We start from the raw sequence: 20,320 nt of genomic DNA, 5'->3' as shown, positions 1-20,320 counted from the left end.
GAAGAAGCTGCTGTAGATATCAGGGAAAAACCTGAGGGTGGCAATAAGATGTGGTTGCTTATTGTAACCAAAGCCTCTAATATGCACTGTCCACAGGTGCTTTCATACTGTGTTCCATTTACATGCAACGTAGCTCCACACATATTTTCCACCTAAGAAATACTTCTAAGATAAGCTAGATGGCTGAGCAAGTCACTAGCATGTGTCATGTATCTCAACCACTACTTCTTAACTGAAAATGTGAGGAAAAAAAGAGGGAAGCCCTATGCACACAGGAGCAATACATTTTAAAGAATATTTGTGCCTGATAAATTCTTTCATCTTACTGTTATTGCATATAAATCCAAATTACTGCTTGACACCCAACTTCTCCACTACAGTTCTGATTCCACATCCTCAGGTTCTAGAATAGATTACCTCAGTGCTGAGGATTAGCAAATGGGTCACAGCCATCAACATTTTAGTTACTTTTTTCCATATGTATTTTGCCTCAGAATACAGTTTATAAACAGAGAAATTAAGTTTTGCAAAGTTAACCTTTGCAGACTGTTGCATTTTTTTAATCAACATCAAATAAGAGAGCTGTTGAATTAATAAGAAGAGAGATCTTCAGACTGGAGTTTTTTGTTTTTTTTTTAATCTGAGACCAAAAGAGATGCGTACATCCCATCTAACATTTTGAAGACTGTGAAACAGCCAAATGACAGTGCTGAATATGCCCTTGTATGGCTGTTTAGCCATACATCAAACCTTCTGCATTGCGAATGCATTCTAAATTCACTTGGGCAGGTATATAGCTGTAAAAGCCTGTATCCCTGCTTCCATTTGATTCTAGTACCACAGGATTCCAGCTAAAAAACAAGCAGAATGTAAAGCCAATATTGAAAATGCTGCCTGCCCACTATCTTACACAGCTCCACCCTGTAACAGAAAGTCACCATTCAGTAGTATTTACGTCACGGCTGCAGCAACAATTTTAAGACTTGCAAAAAGTTTTAATCTCCCCTCTGCTAAAAAAAAAATTGGTATCCTTTTACTTGATTATGATTCCACGTTTCACAGATGTTTCAAAAAAGATCATAAGCAGAAAACCATGTAATAAAGCTGCTGTTTGCACATCTTAAAACAACTTCACGATCACTTCAGTTTCCTGGTTTTGCTCTCTATATGAAGCAGTTACAGGAGATCACAGAATCGTTGAATGGCTTGGTTTGGAGGGGACCTTAAAAATCATTTCAACTCCCCTGCCACAGGCAGACTTGACAACCACCAGATCAAGCTGCCCAGGATCCCAACCTGGCCTTGAATATACCTCCAAAAAATGGAGCATCCACAACCCCTCTGCACAAAATGTGCCAGCACCTCACTACCCTCTCAGCTAAAAATATATTCCTAGTACCTAATACCTAAGCCTAATATCTAACCCTCTTTTAGTTAAAAGGTATTCTCCCTTGTCCTATCACTATCAGACAGTAGTAAAAGTCTGCTCCCCTCCTGCTTGCAAGCTCCCTTCAAGTACTAGAAGGCTGCAATGATATCTCCACAAAGCCTCTCTTCAAATTAAATATGCCCAACTCCCTCAATCTTTCTCCATAGGAGAGCCCTTTGATGATCTCTGTAAGTCCTCTGGACTCGGTCCAGCAAATCTGCATCCCTTCTGTACTGGGGGCCCCAGGCTTGGGCACAGTATTTCAGATGGGGCCTCACAAGGGCAGAGCGGAGGGGGACAACCCAAACCCCAACCTGGTACAAAGATAACAAGAAGCTGGGATCACTGCACAACAGATGAGATTCATGATGAAATAGATCCTCTTCCCAAACCACCTCTGAAGAAAAAAGAATCTGCAGGTAGACCGGTATGCTCCCATCCATACATAAAATACTCAAGCCTTCTTGTCAGGCACACAGCAAGAAGTTATCATGCAGTTTACGCTACTCAGAGGCAGAAGCTGAGATAACTTCATAGCAAGAATATCAGTGTCCAAGTCTGAAAGAAACTGTCCAGACTTTTACAGTAAATGACTTTTATTTAAAAAAAATGAAATAACCGTGAACGTATTAACAGGCCTGCAGGTGGCACTACAGTACAGCTGGATATAAGGTAGATATATTTCCCCATGTACCCAGACAATGAAATCCATTGCGCATCAATGCTGACATTAGTAAAATCTGAATACAGTTCTATCAAGCAGGAACATTTTACTTAAAATAGTTCTGGACAAAGTTGATACTCGAAGGATAACTCTTCCTTCACTTCTGAAAGGATAAATGTTTTCAGCTAGCACTGGTACTCGAAAAACCATTGCCTGTAGTTACCAGTGCAGGTAGAGATGTACAACATCTCTACGTGAGAATAGAGTTCCAACTCCTTTTTACTTCTCATTCTGTGGAAGCAGTGGGGAGACGGGAGAAGACAAGTGAGGAATATGGGTAAGGAAGGTGGGTTGTCAATTTCTATTCACTCTCCTTTGGCTGTTTTTGTGCTATTTTGGACTGCTTTCTAAAAATCACTTCTTGATTTTATTGAAAGGAAGACTAAACATAATACACCTTTCCTTGAAAATCCAAGAACAGTTGTGGTACTTCAAAAATACTAAAAATATCTACTTTCATGAAATATTAACTGTTTAACTACAAACCTAGTTTTTCACTAAATACACAATTCTCCTGTTTCTGGAGTCTCCTGGGGAAAAAAAGTGGGTTCTCCCTTTAGTTCTGCAACTCTACAGTGTATAGGGAAATGGCTGCAAAAAGGGGAGTGCAGAAAACAGCTCTTTTTCCTTGGCCTGTATCTCACGTGGGAAATTTACGTACATTTCTGCAGTTGGGCTACTGTTACTCACACTCTTTCAGCAGCTACCAGCTAAGTCGGCAGTAGAATGACCCACCTCCAGCAAATTTTGCTACCTTCAAGGAGACTAACTAGGCATGAGGAAAGACATCCACACTCTTTTCACCATTTCTGACCATAATATGTAGGAACACGAAGTAGTTTCCATGTTCTTCCAATTTGCAAAAGGCCACAAGAAAGGGACATGTCACCTTTCATTAGAATCTGGAATTCTGCATGTAGAAGGGCAACCTTCCATTAGACCTTCAGTGTTGAGGCAGCGTAGAAAACAGTAGCTGAAGAGTGTATAATATGAACCACACCAGCTCTCAGTGAGAAGCCTCTACTCCTGCAGAGGCAGACAGGTGCAGTCCACGTATATACTGTGAGCAAAAGGCTTACTTCACAGGGTTCTTGGACGTAGCAGTTCCTATGATCTAGCTAGTTTGGATTCATGAGCTTTCAGTGTGCCAACAGCATCTTTCACTGCATGGTAGATAATGTTCTTCACCTGTAAATAGGAGAAAAAAAATCAACTTCTCCACACTAACAAGCAGTCAATTCTGGTAGCTGAATTTGTGATTAGTTGGCAAGTATACATTAAGTATATTATTACAGCTTTAGGATATCAATAGCACAAAATTTAAACTGTTACCGCAGAAATATTTCAGAGACCTGCACTGATTTATTTACGGACCTTTTAGTCAGCAACTCATTTACCTATGTGAAGATAAATCATATAGTTAAACTGTCTAAATTAAGAAAATGCAACAAATCATCTGTTGTTTTCGCATGGAGCCCAGAGATTCTTTTAATTTGTGCGTTTTCCAGAAGGCCAAACAAAATCAGAGGTGAATCCATTGCCCACAGCATTCTGCTTCATGTTTAGTTATCTAAAGCTGTACCTTATTTCTGACTTTTCTGATTTACGCTTATTTGAATTTAGTTTCTAGCAACAGAGCAGAACAGTTTCATCACTAAATGTGCAGCTTAACCTTGCTTGCTTTACTATTTCCAAAGCACTATTATGTGCAAAACACCACCAGTGATGTACGTAGGATCTCACAGTATTCTGTATTGAATGTGTGACAGTTTAAGGACTTACTCTAGTTATTCTGCCTCATATCTATAAAATTTAAACACAAAAACAAGTGTATGAAAAATACATATAGTACTATATGAAAACTGAGAAATTAAGAATGACAAAGATGTAAAACCAACCCATTTACAGTTACGCTTCCACATCTGTATAACTACAGCTGAGCAGTGTTAAAAGTTGGATTCTTCAAAATTAGAGCTGAGTTCTCTGCTTTACTTTAAGAATCTATGCAAAAAACACACAGAAATCCACAGCAATTTTTCAGTGAATTCTTTGAGAGAATTAACATGCAGGTTCTGATGTTTGTAGGCGACATTCCTGGGAGAAAGGCTTGCTCAATACCGAGCATTCATTTTCCCAAGAATGGCCATTTGGCAGATCTTCACCTCTCTTCATTCTACATGCATGAGATTATAAACAAACATGCTGACAACATTTGCAAACTACGCAGATAATTAACTCCTTAGAAGCATACATCAGTGAAATCAAGAAAGGTCTCCTTATAGTCTCCTCCGTGTTTTCAAGGCAATATGTCCTACAGTGTACTTTTTCTGTTCAGTGAATATAATATTTTGCGCAGAATTACTGGTTTAAAGAATTGCACTCCTTTAGAGTTGAAGCACATTCTTCTTCCCTTTTCAGGACTGATTTAAAAAAGCAAGTCTTCACTTCCAGAGCAACTTTTAGACAATACAGAAACAAATACAAGTTTCCTCAGTGAAATAAACATCTCTTCAAAACACAGCATTGCTTTTTCCTCTTTTTTGATAAGGACTTGCTTCCTGCTATGTGTCACTGTTATTCAGGATTCATCCAGTTATAACCTAAAACTGACACATGCACTAGTTTAATAGTGGGAAAGTTCTCTGGGAAGTCAGAAGTTTATTATTAATTTTTGTTTCTATAATACTGTAGACATAGATACACTAACTACTTTTTCAAATATTTACCAAATAAGAACCTCCAAAGTTGTATAAAGTTGTTTCTGGTTTGTTCTTCCCCTCCTCAATCATTAGTCACAAGTTTCAAATACCAAACAAACTTGGTGAAACATGGGGTATACTTGCAACTATCATTCTAAAATGGTTACCTGCAGTTTATCCTCATGGTTTGTATGAGTATTAGACAGGTGTCTGAACTCCTGGGTCAGACGGAAGCAGTGCTTCACATGTTCTGGAGATACAAAATCTTCTGCCACTTTAATGCAACTGTACAAATTATGAACCTGGAGCAAACCATACAGTATTAGTAAAAAACCAAACCAGAACACCTGCAAACACAAGTTTTTTTGTTGCATTGACTCATCAGAAAAATTAACTGTAACCTATTTTCGTTTCATACAGAACTGTATGTCTAACATTGAAAACAAAGCAAATGACCTGACATCTCAGCTGTCCTCTTATCCTCCCTCATCTATTACTATATACTATTGTTTCCTAAGGTCATTCTCTTCTAATCTCCACAGTTTCTCAGAATTCTGTTCCCCAGGCTGAAGATTTACAACACAGACGCTTTCCAACCATTCATCTTAAGGATTTTTTCCGTAATTCTATCACACCACAGTAAATATAATTCAGGTATTTGTATTGTTTTTACTAACATAACGATGACAATTCAATTCATACAGTTCCTGTAAGAACTGCACACACACAGAAAGAAGTTTAAGTCAGCAATGATAACTACGCTATTTGAAAGTTCAAGTTCTACTCTGCTTCAAACTCAATTATATCCGTCCACATGTCCTACAGTTGACATACTTACCTGATGGGGAGCACCTGCGGGAATGAACACAGCATCTCCTAGGAACTGCACTATTGCCCAGCCTTGTACACCATACTCATCATACAGTCTCTTACGTAAGGTCTGGTCCAAATACCAACTTTGGTCATGAATAGGGTCATGATCTGGGGGATTTTCTTGGCCTTGTTCTTCTCCAACCTAGGGCCAAGATACAAACAGGAAAAAAACCATCATGACACAGCACTTTTATTCCACTGACTCAGAAAGAGTTCAGCACCAACACACATAATACAACCTTAAACTATTTCAAAGTGGGACTCTACTGGCAAGAAGTTCATTTAGGTCTTACTGAGACATGTGTTAGCATGGAAACCCTAGACTAAACTAAAATCCTGGGAAAAAATGAACTACTTATTTACACTCTCAAAGACAGCATTAGAATATTTTTGCACTTGATGCCAATAGCAATTGATAGCATTTAGCTGGTACAATTAAGCTCACCAAGAAATCCTGCAGGCTCAAGCTTTTTTTGTGAGAAACGTACCTTCCGGAGAAGTTCCCGTATCTTTTCAGCATCCTTGGCAGCATAGATATGCCACAATGCTCCAGGTTTTTCCCTTCCTTCATGGATTCGCTGCTTTGTTACATCATCAGCATCACCCTCATCAATTGTTTTCAAAACTTCTGCAAGGGGAATCCACACGAAAGCAGTATTACTATGAAGCTTCTGATTTCTGACACACAGAAGAGGGAGCAGCCTTTTGAAACACTAAATTGCAGCAGTTGCAGCATGGCGAATTGTAGAGTACCTGAAGTGCCTCAAGCTTTATCTTAACAAAATTCAAAAAAGCATGCACACTGACAGCTAATCAGATGCTTCAGCCAATTAAATCAAACCAAACTAGCTACAATTAATCAAATATAAGGAGAAAGAACAATTTTCCTCCTACTTTATACAAAGTAATTCCTAACAAAATTCTGCTCCTTTCACAGCTAGAACCAATTCAAGATTACTGCACTTTTAAATATGCACTACAGACACCCCAAACTGCCTTAAATATTTGGGTTATATCTCTCTGTTATGATAAGCTTAAGCAATAAGATGTAGTCTTTCTCAACAACATAATTGATTTTTAATGGACAGAAAGCAGCTTTCCTCAAACATTACCATCATCATGAGTCCCTTCCCCGATGGGAATTCCAACATACACCATGACATTCACAGCATCAGACACATCCAAATGCAGATTTGTTGTACCAACTCGTCTGTCTTCTGCAGTGATTAAGCCTATAAGAGTGTGTAAAATAAAATCAAATTCCATCTGATCTCCTAAAAATTTACCTTCTTGAAAAATCTGTAATGATCGCTACATTAATGCAGCAATGAAAGCAGGAACCAATGTCAAAGAATAGCTCTAGTAATTTTCCTATCATATGTGGAACTAGGAAAAAAAACTTACTGATAACCGGTATTTATTTTTTTATTTTTTAACAGGAAATAGTATAATTCACCCCATCGTAACAAAAACATTTCAAAAATAAAGCCTGAATTTATAAAGCAACTATTTTGTATAAATGATCCTTAGAGAAACAATCTATGGTAGGGAACTTTGCACTTCTAATACAAAGGCGGTACGCATCCTCAGGCATCCTTTAGCTTCGAGACTAATATAGACTTCAAGCAATTCATTAATCCATCATATTTAGCTGTAAAACCCACGTGATCCACTGAATCCACAGTAGTTACTGTCCAATTCATTGTTAACATCACAGATTACAACCAAGTAAAGAAAAACATACAGACTCTCAAGTGCTTATACTTTTATGCATTGATCTCACTCCTCAGAAATGGCTACGACTAATGATTAGAAAGATCTCAAATGCTTACTGCTTAATGCTTTCACTTTCTCATATAAGACATTGTCTTCCTCTGATCCTTAAGTGGCGCTTTCTACTTCTAACACTTCCTCTAACAAGTAACAAAGGAAAGAAATTTAAGAGATTACAAAAACTGAATCAAACCCTAACCCTAGACTACCACTACATTTCAGGATCACCATCACCATGATCTCTTTCCTATTTAAAATACAAGTTTTTTGGAACAGGAGTTCAACTCGCTGTAAAGTACTTATCAGAAACCACCACAGCTAATTTAGACAGTTTGTAACATTGTAAAATTGTGCGTTAAGAAAGCATAATTGAAATAAAAATATGGATAAACACCACAAAACCAGACAGTTAATTACTGACCTTAGGTAAGGGCCCCTTACAGCACCCAGACCCCCCAAAAAAAGTGTTTTGCTAGATACAGCAGATCATTCTTTCCTTAAATATTTTCTGGTCTAAATCACACAAAATATGCTGGGAAATATATCATCAATAGCAATTCTTACGTTAAACGTTTTAGGTATTTACTTATAAAATTGGTGAAAATTTGAGGATCTTATGCACACAAAACCTGTCTAACAGAACAGGAATTCTTCATGGTTAGCTTCTATAAATGTGTACTTTTATTTAGGTAACTGATTGACACTAAGTTTCACAGTTTTCTCATCTTGATGCTTGAAAATACTAAGCACATAAAAGCCTCTACCTCACAACTAAGAGCTTTTCTCCACTACACATTCAAAAAACAAAGTCAAATACTCACAATTGTGACATTTAATAAACTAGATAAGTGACTCTCATTCACCATGGACAAACGTGCTGTTCTTATTCCTAGTTTCACCCTTTATTTTATAAAACAGCTATGAACTAAAAAAGATAAGAAAATCACCTCTGAACATATACCTAGCTAACTTTTTTTTTTAATTTGAAAGTAAACAAAATGTCATACATTCTCTATTTGGACCAAGATATGTATCCGTAAGGAGGATAAACACTGGAGAGTTATACTCCATACTAAGAAATACCATCAACGTTCTCTCTGCAAACTCATCTTTTGGAAAAGAAAACCTGACATTTCAGATAAATTTAACAAAATGAATTGTTAGCAGCTAGCAGCACAAAGACAAGTTAACTGTCACTGATTACTTTGCTTCCTGCTGCGCTATTGTTTGTGTTTTGGTTTTTTTTACTGTATAAGCTCTTCAACAGAGCCTACTCTATTCAGCTTACATGTCAAATAATATGTAAACCAAAACATTGGACGCTTTTTAATACTAAATTGCCCATGTTCGTTATACTTGATTTGCTCTCTTCTAAATCCCCTACTTGTAACTACAGTGATATCAAGCTGATGTACAAAAAAATTATAGTAATTTCACCTCAAATGCTTTTTCAGAAATTCAACAAATTGCTTACAGTTTAAGGCTTATGCATGTCTGATTACTGAGTTACGAATTTTTATTTTTAGCCACACTCACTTCCAGTCAGCTCTAAGACAGCCAGGCCACAAGCCAAAGCTGAATCAATGTAGCCACTGGCTTATTTTCTTTTTAACTCTGTCAACTGGTCTCAAAAATGTATGAGCTTTTCATTGACCCATGCTTCAGTATTACACTTATTGTAGGTATTGAATAATTACTGAATATAAATATTGAAAAGTACAATGCAGAAGAGGGCACATATGAGATAGAGAACTAGCATAGGTATAGACTGCAGGACCAATTCAAAAACACAAGCATGATCTAGGGTAGGTTCTCAGAGTTTTGATAACGCCTCTTCCTTCCATGAGGATAATAAAGAGTCATTAAAATCTGCAGAACTATTCTCACATACCATAAGCATTGTACATTTTGGGACCTAAGTCAGGACGGACAAAGTAGCTTGGCAGTCTAGAAGCCAAATTCAATCTGCCATCTCTCTTTGTATATTCAGGAAGAGGAAGATTTTCCATCAAGTCCTCAAACCTAGAGAGCAAAAAGAAAACAAAAGCATATTTTCCTCAGCTCTATAACCAACGTTTCTGTAGTGTCTACAGCACTCTTGTACGCACTGATGTTAAGATTTACTTACCTCGTAGGCATCATATCTCTGAAGTCCTCCCCTGGAGGCCAATCCTTTAACTTTAGTACCATTGGCTGACCATCCTCTGACCTGAGCCGCTCTGAAGAAAAATTAAGATTTACTCATGTTATATCTTTTCACCACAACCCATTACCTTCTTTAAGCTATACATGTTTTGTATCAAGAACTCCTACACTGCACAGCAAAACCAGTCCTGATTTTATGGGGGATTCTCAAATAGTATTGCAATATGATCAAATAACAGTTTAGCAATTAGACAACTTATATCATTGTCTATTGCAAAGTCTCACAGACCTTGCACAACCGATAAGTTTTTATTCAACTCTGAAAACAAGCATTTCCAAATTATTGTGCCTTACTGCTTTCAACAAAGTCTAAAGGACTTTTATCCCTCATTTCAAGAGGAGAGGGGTTTCTATAAAATTAAAATTACTGGCTAATTATCTGAATAAGTCCTAACTTAGGTATAAAGTGCAGACCACGATATACCATACTCCAAAAGCTAAATGGCAGACAGTTACTACAGAGGTCAGCCTTCAGCTTCAACACCAACTGCTGTTCTGGCTCAGATACTGGAATGGCTATGAAAATACCTGGAAGAGTGTACACACAGCAATTCAGAAGACTAAGCATAACAAGTAGAGAGAAACAGAGTTCACTCTTCTAACAGATTTGACAACTCCATAAGAAAGAAACCATTAAATGGAAAACAGGATAGACCGCAGCTTGCCACCTCCATATATCTTCTCTTTCCCAGAAAATAATATTCTTCACCACTTTCTACCACAGCATTGACTGTCAGACAAAAAGCAGCTAGCTTCATCCAGACTGTGGAACCTAGCAGAGCTGCTGACAGCACCAATGGAGAAAATACGTAAAAGAAACTAGGACTTCGAAACCTGTAAATCACTTATGCATTATAAATCAACAGGCCACAGAAGACAGCTCTACTTTGCAATGTAAAATAAAAAGATGTTATTTAAATTAAAAGGAACGAAGAACTGCAGGTACATAAAACAAAAGGATGACGTAAGCAGAGCACGCATGGATGAGCTAGGCATTTTAGAAATTCAAGTGAACTGAAAAGCTCATGGATTTAAATTTAAAGACGTTTTGGAACTTGTTGTATTTAGGATTGTGAACTCATCAAGGATCTTCATTCTAAAGCAGGAAAAGAAACTTATAGGAAGGCTACACAGAAATGACAGAATATAGAGCTACTTAGAGGAGAACATAAAAGACCTAATAAATTAAGGGACAAAAATCCAGAAAACTGGTTGGCAAAGACAGACAGGTCTAAGAATGATCCAAACACAATTAGAACTGCCAGAAGTCCACTTCAAACTCACCGATGTTACAAGTAAGCAGCGCAAGATTAAAACTTAAAGTATCACAGGGATAATTTAGGGACCATCTCAATACCACCTCCAAATCAAGAGGCTGCTCTGTAACTCTTCAATAAGCAAGTGACAATCTGCTTAAAAAAATCCACAAATTTGAGAAAACAAAAATTTATTCAAAGCAAAGAGACCAGAATTATTATATAATTCCCACATAATTTTCATATGATTTTGTGTGTGAAATCTTGGGACTAGTACCAAATAATACTTCAATTTACAGATTGCACATGTCTGAAAAACACTACAGAAAATGTATTTTAAATACATTTGCAAAACTGATGAGGTTTTCCATTCCAGAATCTGAATGTTTCTCAAGGAGAGGTAAGGGCATTGCCTAAAAGGAATGCAATAGTCGATTTTGCTGAAAGGGGCATACTTGCAGACAAATCACAAATAACATTTCAAGGATAACTTGACTCACAAATTCATTATTTTTATGAACAGCCCTTGCAAAAAAAGTGTTTCAAGTCCGCCAATTACAGTTAATACAGAAAAAGACCACACCATTATATCCTTCTAGACTGTTTATTTCTGAGTAAAAAAAAGAAACAGTACGAAAATTAACAGCACAAAATACAATACTGTGTTTGTATCATTCCAAGTACACAAGTCAAAAGCTGGGTTTTCTTTGACTAGATGATTACTGGGGGAATGTTGTTGGTTTAAAAATCTAGCATCTTATTTGATGTTGAACATTCATTTCATTAAGTTGTCCAGTAGTTCACCATTTTTCTTATGTGACCATTGCAATAAATACAGAATCCATTCTGTAGACAATACTTCCCCCCAAAAATGGGCAGCCTTGCAATGAACTGTCACAATCCTAACATTTAAAAATGTAAGAGCATTCTGCTGGACGCGTGTACAACCTAGAACAGTGCTTCCTGCTTTTCAGAAGCTCTTTAATTTGACCAGTACAAGACAGATCAGTTTTATCCCCAATAATTTTAGCTGGTTAACTTGCACATCCACACTTGACAGAAGGGTTTCTCAAAGCACAACTCAAGCATCAGCAATGAGTTATCACATAAGGTATGCATACAGCATTGCTATTCATTGTTCATATAAAAATATCTTTGTACTTGCAAAAGATCTGCTATAGAATTACTTTGTAACTTCCAATTTATTTGCGGCAGGTTCCCTTCAGTTTTACATTAAATGCTGATGCTGGAAGGAGAGGAAGGGTAGCCAAATTATTTAGCACCTTAATAACAACAATGGATAATTAATTTCACTCAGGAAAGTTAAAAAAAAAGTTTCCCCTTAAATGAATCAGCTTTTGACACATCAAAATAACGTGCCTAGTTTTTCTTCAGTAGTCCAGCTTTCATCTTCACCAATAGAATACTTTCTACGGTGCGCAACAATTAAGGAGAAATGGCTTCTTTGGATGATGCTGATAACTGCCAGGACTGTTTTGTTGTCTTTTTTTTTTTTTTGAGAAAAATATCAAAAAAGGAAAAGCTGAAGGTAGGAATATATACTGCTCAATTAAACTAGAACTAATCAGCTGTAAGTATTACTTACTAGATATTATTTCAAAGCCATCCCAGAAGTCACGCACTTTCACGTCTGAAATTATGGCACAGTTCCTGCAGTTCACCAAATCTACATCTTGATCTCCAAATTCCAGGCTGAAAGCTTCTGGTTTCCAAAGCTCTGACTTCAACTTCTTATGGACACCAGATACCAGCACGGGCTGAGAATACAAAGATGCATGCTTACTCCATCATAACCAATTTTTTTTTTTTTTTTTAAACACACGTAGCCAAAATTTAAGAGGTAAGACTCCTGGCTATCTTTAATCAAGAGACATGATAAATCTATTTTCATTCATTTCTGTTTTCTACGCACCAAATGTATAGCCAGAATCAAAGAAAAATTAAGGCCATGCACAGTTGCTTTATAAGTGATATTGCATTAGGCAAGTGTATTGGGTTTGTGTGTCAAGGTTTTGGTAGCCAGGAGACTATAAAGGCCCATCTCTGTGAGATAAGTTCCAGTCAGCTTCAAGACAGGCCCACCATGGAATCATTACTGATGCTGGTACCACTTCTGTGATAATACATTTAAGAAAGCATACGTGTCAATGCAGCAGCTCTAAGAGAGGAGTGAGGGAAAGACTTTGAAGGAAACAACCCTGCAGACACCAACGTCAGCGAAGAAGGATGAGATCCTTCAGCTGCTGGATCAGAGATTCCTCTGCAGCACATGGAAAGGACCATTTGTGATTACAGACTGCCCCCCCACAGGCCATGGACAGCCAACACAAGAGTGGATCTCCATGCTGTAGCTTGTGGAAAAGCCCATGATGGAGACAGGTAGATCTGACCTAAAGGAAGCTGCAGTTCATGGAGAGCCCAGGCAGTGGAATACTCCTAGTAGGGAACGCAGCCCCACAGAGAGATCACAAGAGCAGACTTTCTGGCAGGACTTGTATATGTGGGGGACGCACACTGGAGCAGCCTATTCCTTAAAGATTGCACCCCATGGAAAGGACCATGGTAGGAAAATTTATTCTGTGGGAGGGACCACATACTGGAGCATAGGAAAAGTGTGAGGAGAAAGGAACAGTGCAGAATTGTTATGAACTAATTGCAACCCCCATTTCCTATAACTCTGCATCACTCAGTGGGGAAAAGGCGAGGAGGAGTGGAAAAAGGTAGAAAAGAAGGAAACAAAGAAGTGAAAGTGAGACTGGGAAGCAGGAAGGGCAAGTGCAGTTAATGCATTTCATTTGTTTTTTGTTTCTCATCATTCTACTCTAATAGTAAATAAATTAATTTTGCACAGGTTACGCTCATTTTTGCCAGTGATCGATAAGCGATCTTCATATCTTTATCTTGACTCACAAGCTCCTCCATCTTCCTTACTCCTCCTGCCCCACTGTAGGAGGAGGAGGGAGAGCAGTAAGGTAGGAGTCTGGCAATCCGAGTTCAATCTCTGTAGAACTGTGTGGCCCAGTACCCTCCTTTTTTAAGCCAAAATGTAACTACTACTAGAAACTGCATTTGTATGAAAACATACACAACATTTTCATTTTACAGTATGTTTTTGTTTTTAACTATTTCCCTCATTTTTGTATACAATTATGGTTCATCATCAACTCTTTAATACAAAATCAAGGAATGGAAAAGTGGCTATTTACATTAAAGAGGTACACCAGGCAATTCTTCCCAGCACTGGCCAGACTTGTAAGTTTACAATGACCGGAGTCTCTTACTACCTTCAACTCTCTTGAGATCACAGAAGTTAAAGACTTTGAGAAGGGAGAACAAAAAAACCCCAAAAACTTAAGGTTTAGTCACTGCTGCCTATGTTCACATGTCTACGTAAATTTGAATTAGCTTCAAGCCATACCTTATATATTAGCAATGATTTAAAGGTGGATTTGTTTTATTTGCATGAATAAAGAACTCCGTACAATTCTGAGGAGAACATCCTAATATTGTCATAGTTCTAGGCAAAGATAACTGGAAGAGATAAAGAGAAGTGATTTTGAAAATATACTGTTTAAAAAACACTTCAGCAACTACCTCTGCTTCACCTGAATTTAGCTGCAAAGGCCTACAAGATCCATCCTATTCACATTAGCTCACACTGCTTGCTTGCCAACCCAGTCAGCTAATTCCTTTGTGGATTGCTTGTCATCCTCTCCCTTCACTGCTGTTCCTAGTTTGTAGCTCTCCTAATCAGGGTGGCCAGCCTGCTGGCAAGGGTGTTTTAATCCCACCTAGATAGATCTTATCTCCTCCAAGCCATCACTGATGCTCAAAAATGTCCCCACAACAACAAAACCCCAAAATTCTGTTGCTAAAACCTGATGCATGAACAACAGTTAACACAGAGGATCAGTCCATCTCTCTTTGAGGCCTCCAGCCTCACTGACAAGACTGAGAAAACCAACTGTCCTCCTGTGCCTTTGACCACTACTTCCGGAGCCATATAATCACTCTTAATACTGCCTGTCCAAGTCTCCACTCCAGCAGAATTGTATGCACCAATATGGGAGAGCAGTAGCATGGATGAGGAAAAAATACATTAAAAAAGTCACAGTACCTTTAACAGAACGGGTAGACACTCCTGCCAGATGGACTGCAAGCTGACAGATAAGCTATTGTTCTTCAGACCGGGTAAGTAAAATCATGATTTTGTTCCCTGTTGTATTCACTTGACCACTTGAATGGTAATATCAAAAAATGTACTACAAACCTAGCATAACCCTTTCAGCTACTAAGCAGAGAATTTCCCATGAAAGAGAATGTTCTCCCTCTAGTGAATAAGGCAGCTAAAACTGCAAGATAAAAACAAACAAAAAACCCAGTAGACTTGTTTGCCAGACATCTGCCCCCAGAAAGCAGGAAGAAAACAAATGAAAACTTCTAACACCACTCCAAATTTTAAGTACCTCAAAAAAAAAAAAAAAGTCTAGCATGAAACGTCAAACAGAAACAGGTTTCTCTTAGGTAAAAGTCATGTAATGGTATCCCTAAACAAGCAATAACTACATACAGGATAGCAAAATGCTCTTGAAGAACAGCTCCAGAAGGAAATAATCCACCGGTCTCTCAGCAAAATCTGGGTTAAGATAAAATTTAACTTAATTATCATCATTCCTAAGACAAAAATAGCTGAAAAATGCAGTGTCTTGAATGACACTGAAAGAGTGCTATTTGTTATCCACATGTGAAAGGAAAATAATTTCCTCTGATACCAGTTTGAAATGCTACGGTGACCAAGATTGTCATATGCCTCATATCTAGGGTGCATGTATGGGGCCCAGGGGTAGTCAAGAATTTTACTTATAAACCTTCTTCAACCCAAAGAAGGAGGAAGGTGAAGGTGATTTTTCAAGGGGTAAAAATCAAGTTGACTTCAAAAGGTGCAGCTGGACTGTACATGGGAATTCAGTCGATAGAGAACTGTGATACAGTAGAGTATGCTGAGGGAACCTCTGCTTGAACAAATTCTATTCACAATGGCCTTGCCAAGACAGCAGCAGCACCTAGGTCACTGGCTATCTCCAGTGCTAGAATGAAAGAGTTCCAGTAAGCTTGCTGTCTGCATCTCAGCAGTAAACACAAATGAGTGCAACGTCACTGGAGAACCCTTGAATAAGCAAGGAATTCAACTTGTTTGTTGCTATGCCTTCTAAGTGATACAATCATGCAAAAACATTCCTACCATCCCCTGGGAAAAGCTTGAAAATAGAAGTTCACTGAGAGTACATATCATATGGTCAGAGCCTCAGAATCAATACTGACTTGGAAGGTGAATCACACTGCAAGCTACGCATCTGACAAAATTCAGTAATCCCATCTCTAGATTCTGTAAGTCTCAAGATTCATTAAGTATCTCGTGTTCACATGCTGCATCTTGCACCTAGTGATTAGCTACTCTCATCTGCAGAGGTATTGATGAGCAACTCTTTTGTCATATTATTCTGAGCGAGAATATTACTTGCTGACAAAGACCACTGGAAAAATTATGAGCATTCTGAGCAGAAATTTAAGAACTTTTAGCCAAGACAGATGGCTGACACCACACCAGTGTCAAAGATTGAACTGAAATCCTTCAAAAATCAGAAGAGATCAGGTTCAAAAAAAGATGAGAACCCTGTACACTCCAAAAAGAACAAGGAGGGTAAGAAAACTGCTACAGTTGAAGGGAAAGCTGTCAATTCCAGCTGTAGGCTATGTTTCTAGACAGACAAGGGAAGCACAGGGACCCTCAGCATTTATTAGAGCTGCCTAGGAACAACAGATCTGTAATTGGCAGTGCTCCATCTCTGCAGATTTCATGGGTATCGACAATTATGCTTGTATCCAAGGGATGCAAAGAATGTCAAGTTCCATAGGACATGCTGAAGTTAACTGAAAAACACTTTTCCACTGACAGGAGCAGATCCTGAGCTACAAAGTAGCCCACTGTGCTCCCTCATTACAGCTCAGTAGTGTGCGTGGCTTGTGAACAATCCAAAATAAGGCACAATAGTGCCAAGAATGTTAGCATAATAACAATAGTACAGCTGACAACAAGGACTTCTCCAGAATAGAAGATATGTCCCTTATCTGCCTAGCACCGATGGTCTTAATTCTGAGTAGTCAGTGAAGATAACAGTAGCAGGATAGCTGCAGAACCCAAATGCTAAGAACATATGTTGAACACCAGACATCAGATTCTGTCATGTTTATTGGTACACTTCCTCTGCAACAACAGATGCTTATCCATTTCTTAAGCTTTAGCTTGTCAGATTAGGCCATCCTTAATGGCTCCAGAAAAGTCTGCTGTAGCACTACAGACTGAGATCTGAAGAGATGGCTATACTGGAAGCCTGTTCTCTTGACTGCAGATCTAACTTGTTGATGATCACTAAGACAATCAATAGAGAGCTCAACATGCGACATGAAGAATCCAAAACAACACGTGGGTTTATATAAGTTGCAGGTTCAGGATAAGATACTGCCAACACCACACTCCAAAATTTTAGCACAAGTTATTGTATGGAACCCTGGTACTCTTGTACATGCTGCAGCTGGAAGGAATGAACCTTTCCCTAAGGCTAAAAAGCATCAAGTATGAGGTAGATGCTAGGATGCAAGCAGGAATCATAATGGATTCGCTAAAGGAATGTGGCATGGCAGGTATAGCACAAATCACAGCGCAAGCATACACACCTGAGTTAGTACAGCACAGAGTGGACAAGACCACTGCATCCCTTGTTTACATTACTACAATTGAAATCTTTGCTCATCATTTGCACCCACCTGGCCTTGTTTCCAGCACTCCCTGAAGATCTTCCAGTTGTTTTTGTTGCTAGGATCATGAAGGCAAAGGAGTCTACCATCACACAGCCAAGAGTGGGAAGTGTGTGGATCTAGCACATTCAAACCCATTACCATTTCCTTCACATCTCTTTGCGTGTCAGCTAAATTACTAGCGCGTTTTGCAGCATCAGATGTCTTCTTATTTTCCACTACAGAAGCAATGATATGGTCTAAGAAGTTAGGCAGGCTGGCTTTACCTTTGGCCCCCTAGAAGATGTACAACCAGAGGTGAGTTTAGTCTTGCAGCAGCATACACATTAACACATAGCTGCTCTCACTCAGCTTTTAGTCATGAACATTTTGCTACCAGAAAAACACGCAGAAGTAATCAAATCAGCACAGAGACAGGTGTATATTCAGTAAGAACAAAACCAGGTATCTTGTTTTATTACGGTAAAATACAAGCTGCACTAGGCTACCTAGAAAAATAATACAGGAAAAAGTCACAGAAGAAAACTTCAGCAGATCTAGCCTCTGCTGCTTTAACAGTATGGATAGATCATACTGTTCATGCAAGATTTTGCCTTTCTGGGGGTACAGTTTTACAGTTTTTCAAAAATGCAGAATTTAAGTGAGCTTTTATAGGGAAGAGGATCATCAATTGATGAATTTAAAGGCTATACTTAACTTACTTTCTTGGTCTCTCAAAAGGAACACCTTCTCCACAGCAATAGCAAATCACATCACAAACTAACAATTAGCATCAAAATGATCTACAACTTTCAAGGATGGCAGACTCGGCTAAATACCGTATTTGTTTCAATATTTGAGAATAAGATACTACAAAAAAATTTCAACAAAAACTGTTAGATCACGAAATTCTTTCCTAGAGCAGACACTGTTGAAGGAATTACAAAACTACTTACCGTGGAAGCTGCAGAAAAAACTGGAGGAAAGGGGATTCCTGTGTCTAATGGAACCTGAGGAAGCTTTCCTGGCCCTGTGTGTAGGAGATCTCTGAGGCTGGAGCCTTCAGCTTTGTTGCTAGATGTCACTGGGCCCAACAACAGGCTATTAAACAGCTTTGGGGTTAGTGGGGAAACCTTTGTACTGGAGTTGAAGGAATCCAATCCAAAGGGTGAATGGGATTCTTTATTAAGCACTGACCTCAGCGACCCTGATTCTGTAAGAAAAATAATGACATTGAGAAAAAAAATGGAAGGCAAAATTCAAATGATCGTGAAGTTCTGAGATAAGTTGCTCTTGCATCAAATATGATACTGACAGAATCACATGGTAAATCATTATTCCAGTGAATATCACCTCAAAGAGAATCACGAAAAAAATCTTATTTCAGATTTTACTCTTAGCATGCTGTTTTGAGCAACACAGATTATCTGATCTGAAAGTAATGTTCAATACGCCACAAATTTATAATCTGCTTAATTATAAAAAACTGCCTTGACCTTCTGAATTAATTTTTCAAAATATTCTACTTGAAATGTTAACTGCTAAGCTGTGCAAAACTAGTTAGAAATTCGAGAACATTCAACACTAAAATATGAAGTAGTTTTTGCTAGACATTTGGACAAGAATAAATTCTGTTGTGCTATGACAACTGGAAGGTGTATATTGTAAAAACTACTTTCAGACTGGTAATTATAGTTAATCCACTGAATACTAAAAGAAGTTGTAAGCTTTTATTTGACTCTTCAGATAGGCTCTAATTGCTCAATACCTAGGAAATGCACTCTTCATACTGTGTACTGAGCAGATTTGTTTACTTCAGTAATTAATAAATTGACAAATCTACGTCTGAAATGAATCATTATCATTTTACATCAAGATACTGGCTGGTTATTACTTAGAAAATAAATATACTGGCAATTAGATAAACTGGGGAGTCACAAGACAGTATTTTTCTCTTCAGCTGTATCGTTATCATCCTAGTTTTCCATATTCCTAAGCCTGTAAGAAAAACAACTTCAGGTTTTTTGAAGAAAAACTTTTTCATCTTTCAACATGAATTGAAGAAAAAGTTTATATTAAGACTAAGCACTCTCGTGAAGAATAGTAACCAAGCAGCACATTAGCATTTATTTTTTACTTCCACCCCCAGAAGGCGTGTGTTCTGCTCACCTTTTGTTTCTTCTTTTGCTTTTTGTGTTGCTAAGTCTGCAAGCCAGTGTAAGGCTGATGATGGGGCTGTTTCTGAGCAAAGTGGTCTGTTGGTCTTTGTTTCAGCAGTGTTACTGATTGATAACGTCTCCGTTTTTGCAGGTTCTTCTATCCTACTATCATTTGCTTCAGATTTTGGAACACTGTCCATTTCTAACTGCCCCACTCCTGCTGTTCCTGCTCCAGTGGAAAAGGTACTCTCATTTCCAGAGACCGATGCACTGGGATTAACAGTTGGAAGCTAAAACAAAAACATAAACATCTGCTAAAAGCTGAATAAAGGGAAGAACTCACCTTGAAAACATTTATTCAAAACACTGGGTTTTGGTTGGTCGGT

The 20,320-nt window shown here is 38.2% G+C and overlaps 1 protein-coding gene across 4 annotated transcripts in view; it reads right to left on the bottom strand.

Annotated features, from left to right (window-relative positions):
- Nucleotides 1–1,891: 1,891 nt before the first annotated feature.
- The window catches only part of KDM3B (lysine demethylase 3B), a 51,397-nt gene continuing 32,968 nt past the window's right edge, over nt 1,892–20,320 (bottom strand). For 2 of the 4 annotated variants that reach the window (XM_090151125.1, XM_031598528.2), the window contains exons 15-25: nt 19,945–20,224; nt 18,732–18,988; nt 17,806–18,072; nt 12,566–12,737; nt 9,627–9,717; nt 9,390–9,520; nt 6,838–6,957; nt 6,214–6,353; nt 5,691–5,867; nt 5,020–5,154; nt 1,894–3,341 (exon numbers count right to left, since the gene is read on the bottom strand). In XM_090151125.1, the coding sequence (XP_090007251.1) occupies nt 3,261–3,341; nt 5,020–5,154; nt 5,691–5,867; nt 6,214–6,353; nt 6,838–6,957; nt 9,390–9,520; nt 9,627–9,717; nt 12,566–12,737; nt 17,806–18,072; nt 18,732–18,988; nt 19,945–20,224 (1,851 nt within the window). In that variant the 3' untranslated portion in view covers nt 1,894–3,260. Of the gene's footprint in view, nt 3,342–5,019; nt 5,155–5,690; nt 5,868–6,213; nt 6,354–6,837; nt 6,958–9,389; nt 9,521–9,626; nt 9,718–12,565; nt 12,738–17,805; nt 18,073–18,731; nt 18,989–19,944; nt 20,225–20,320 lie in introns of those variants that run through there. The other 2 variants (XM_031598527.2, XR_016471443.1) reach the window with 2 other exon arrangements.

Source organism: Phasianus colchicus, chromosome 15 (assembly GCF_987193195.1).
Source record: "Phasianus colchicus chromosome 15, bPhaCol1.hap1.1, whole genome shotgun sequence".
NCBI classification, from domain to species: domain Eukaryota; kingdom Metazoa; phylum Chordata; class Aves; order Galliformes; family Phasianidae; genus Phasianus; species Phasianus colchicus.
Note: the sequence above shows the minus strand (reverse complement) of the source record. Positions and strands in the feature narration are given on the sequence as shown.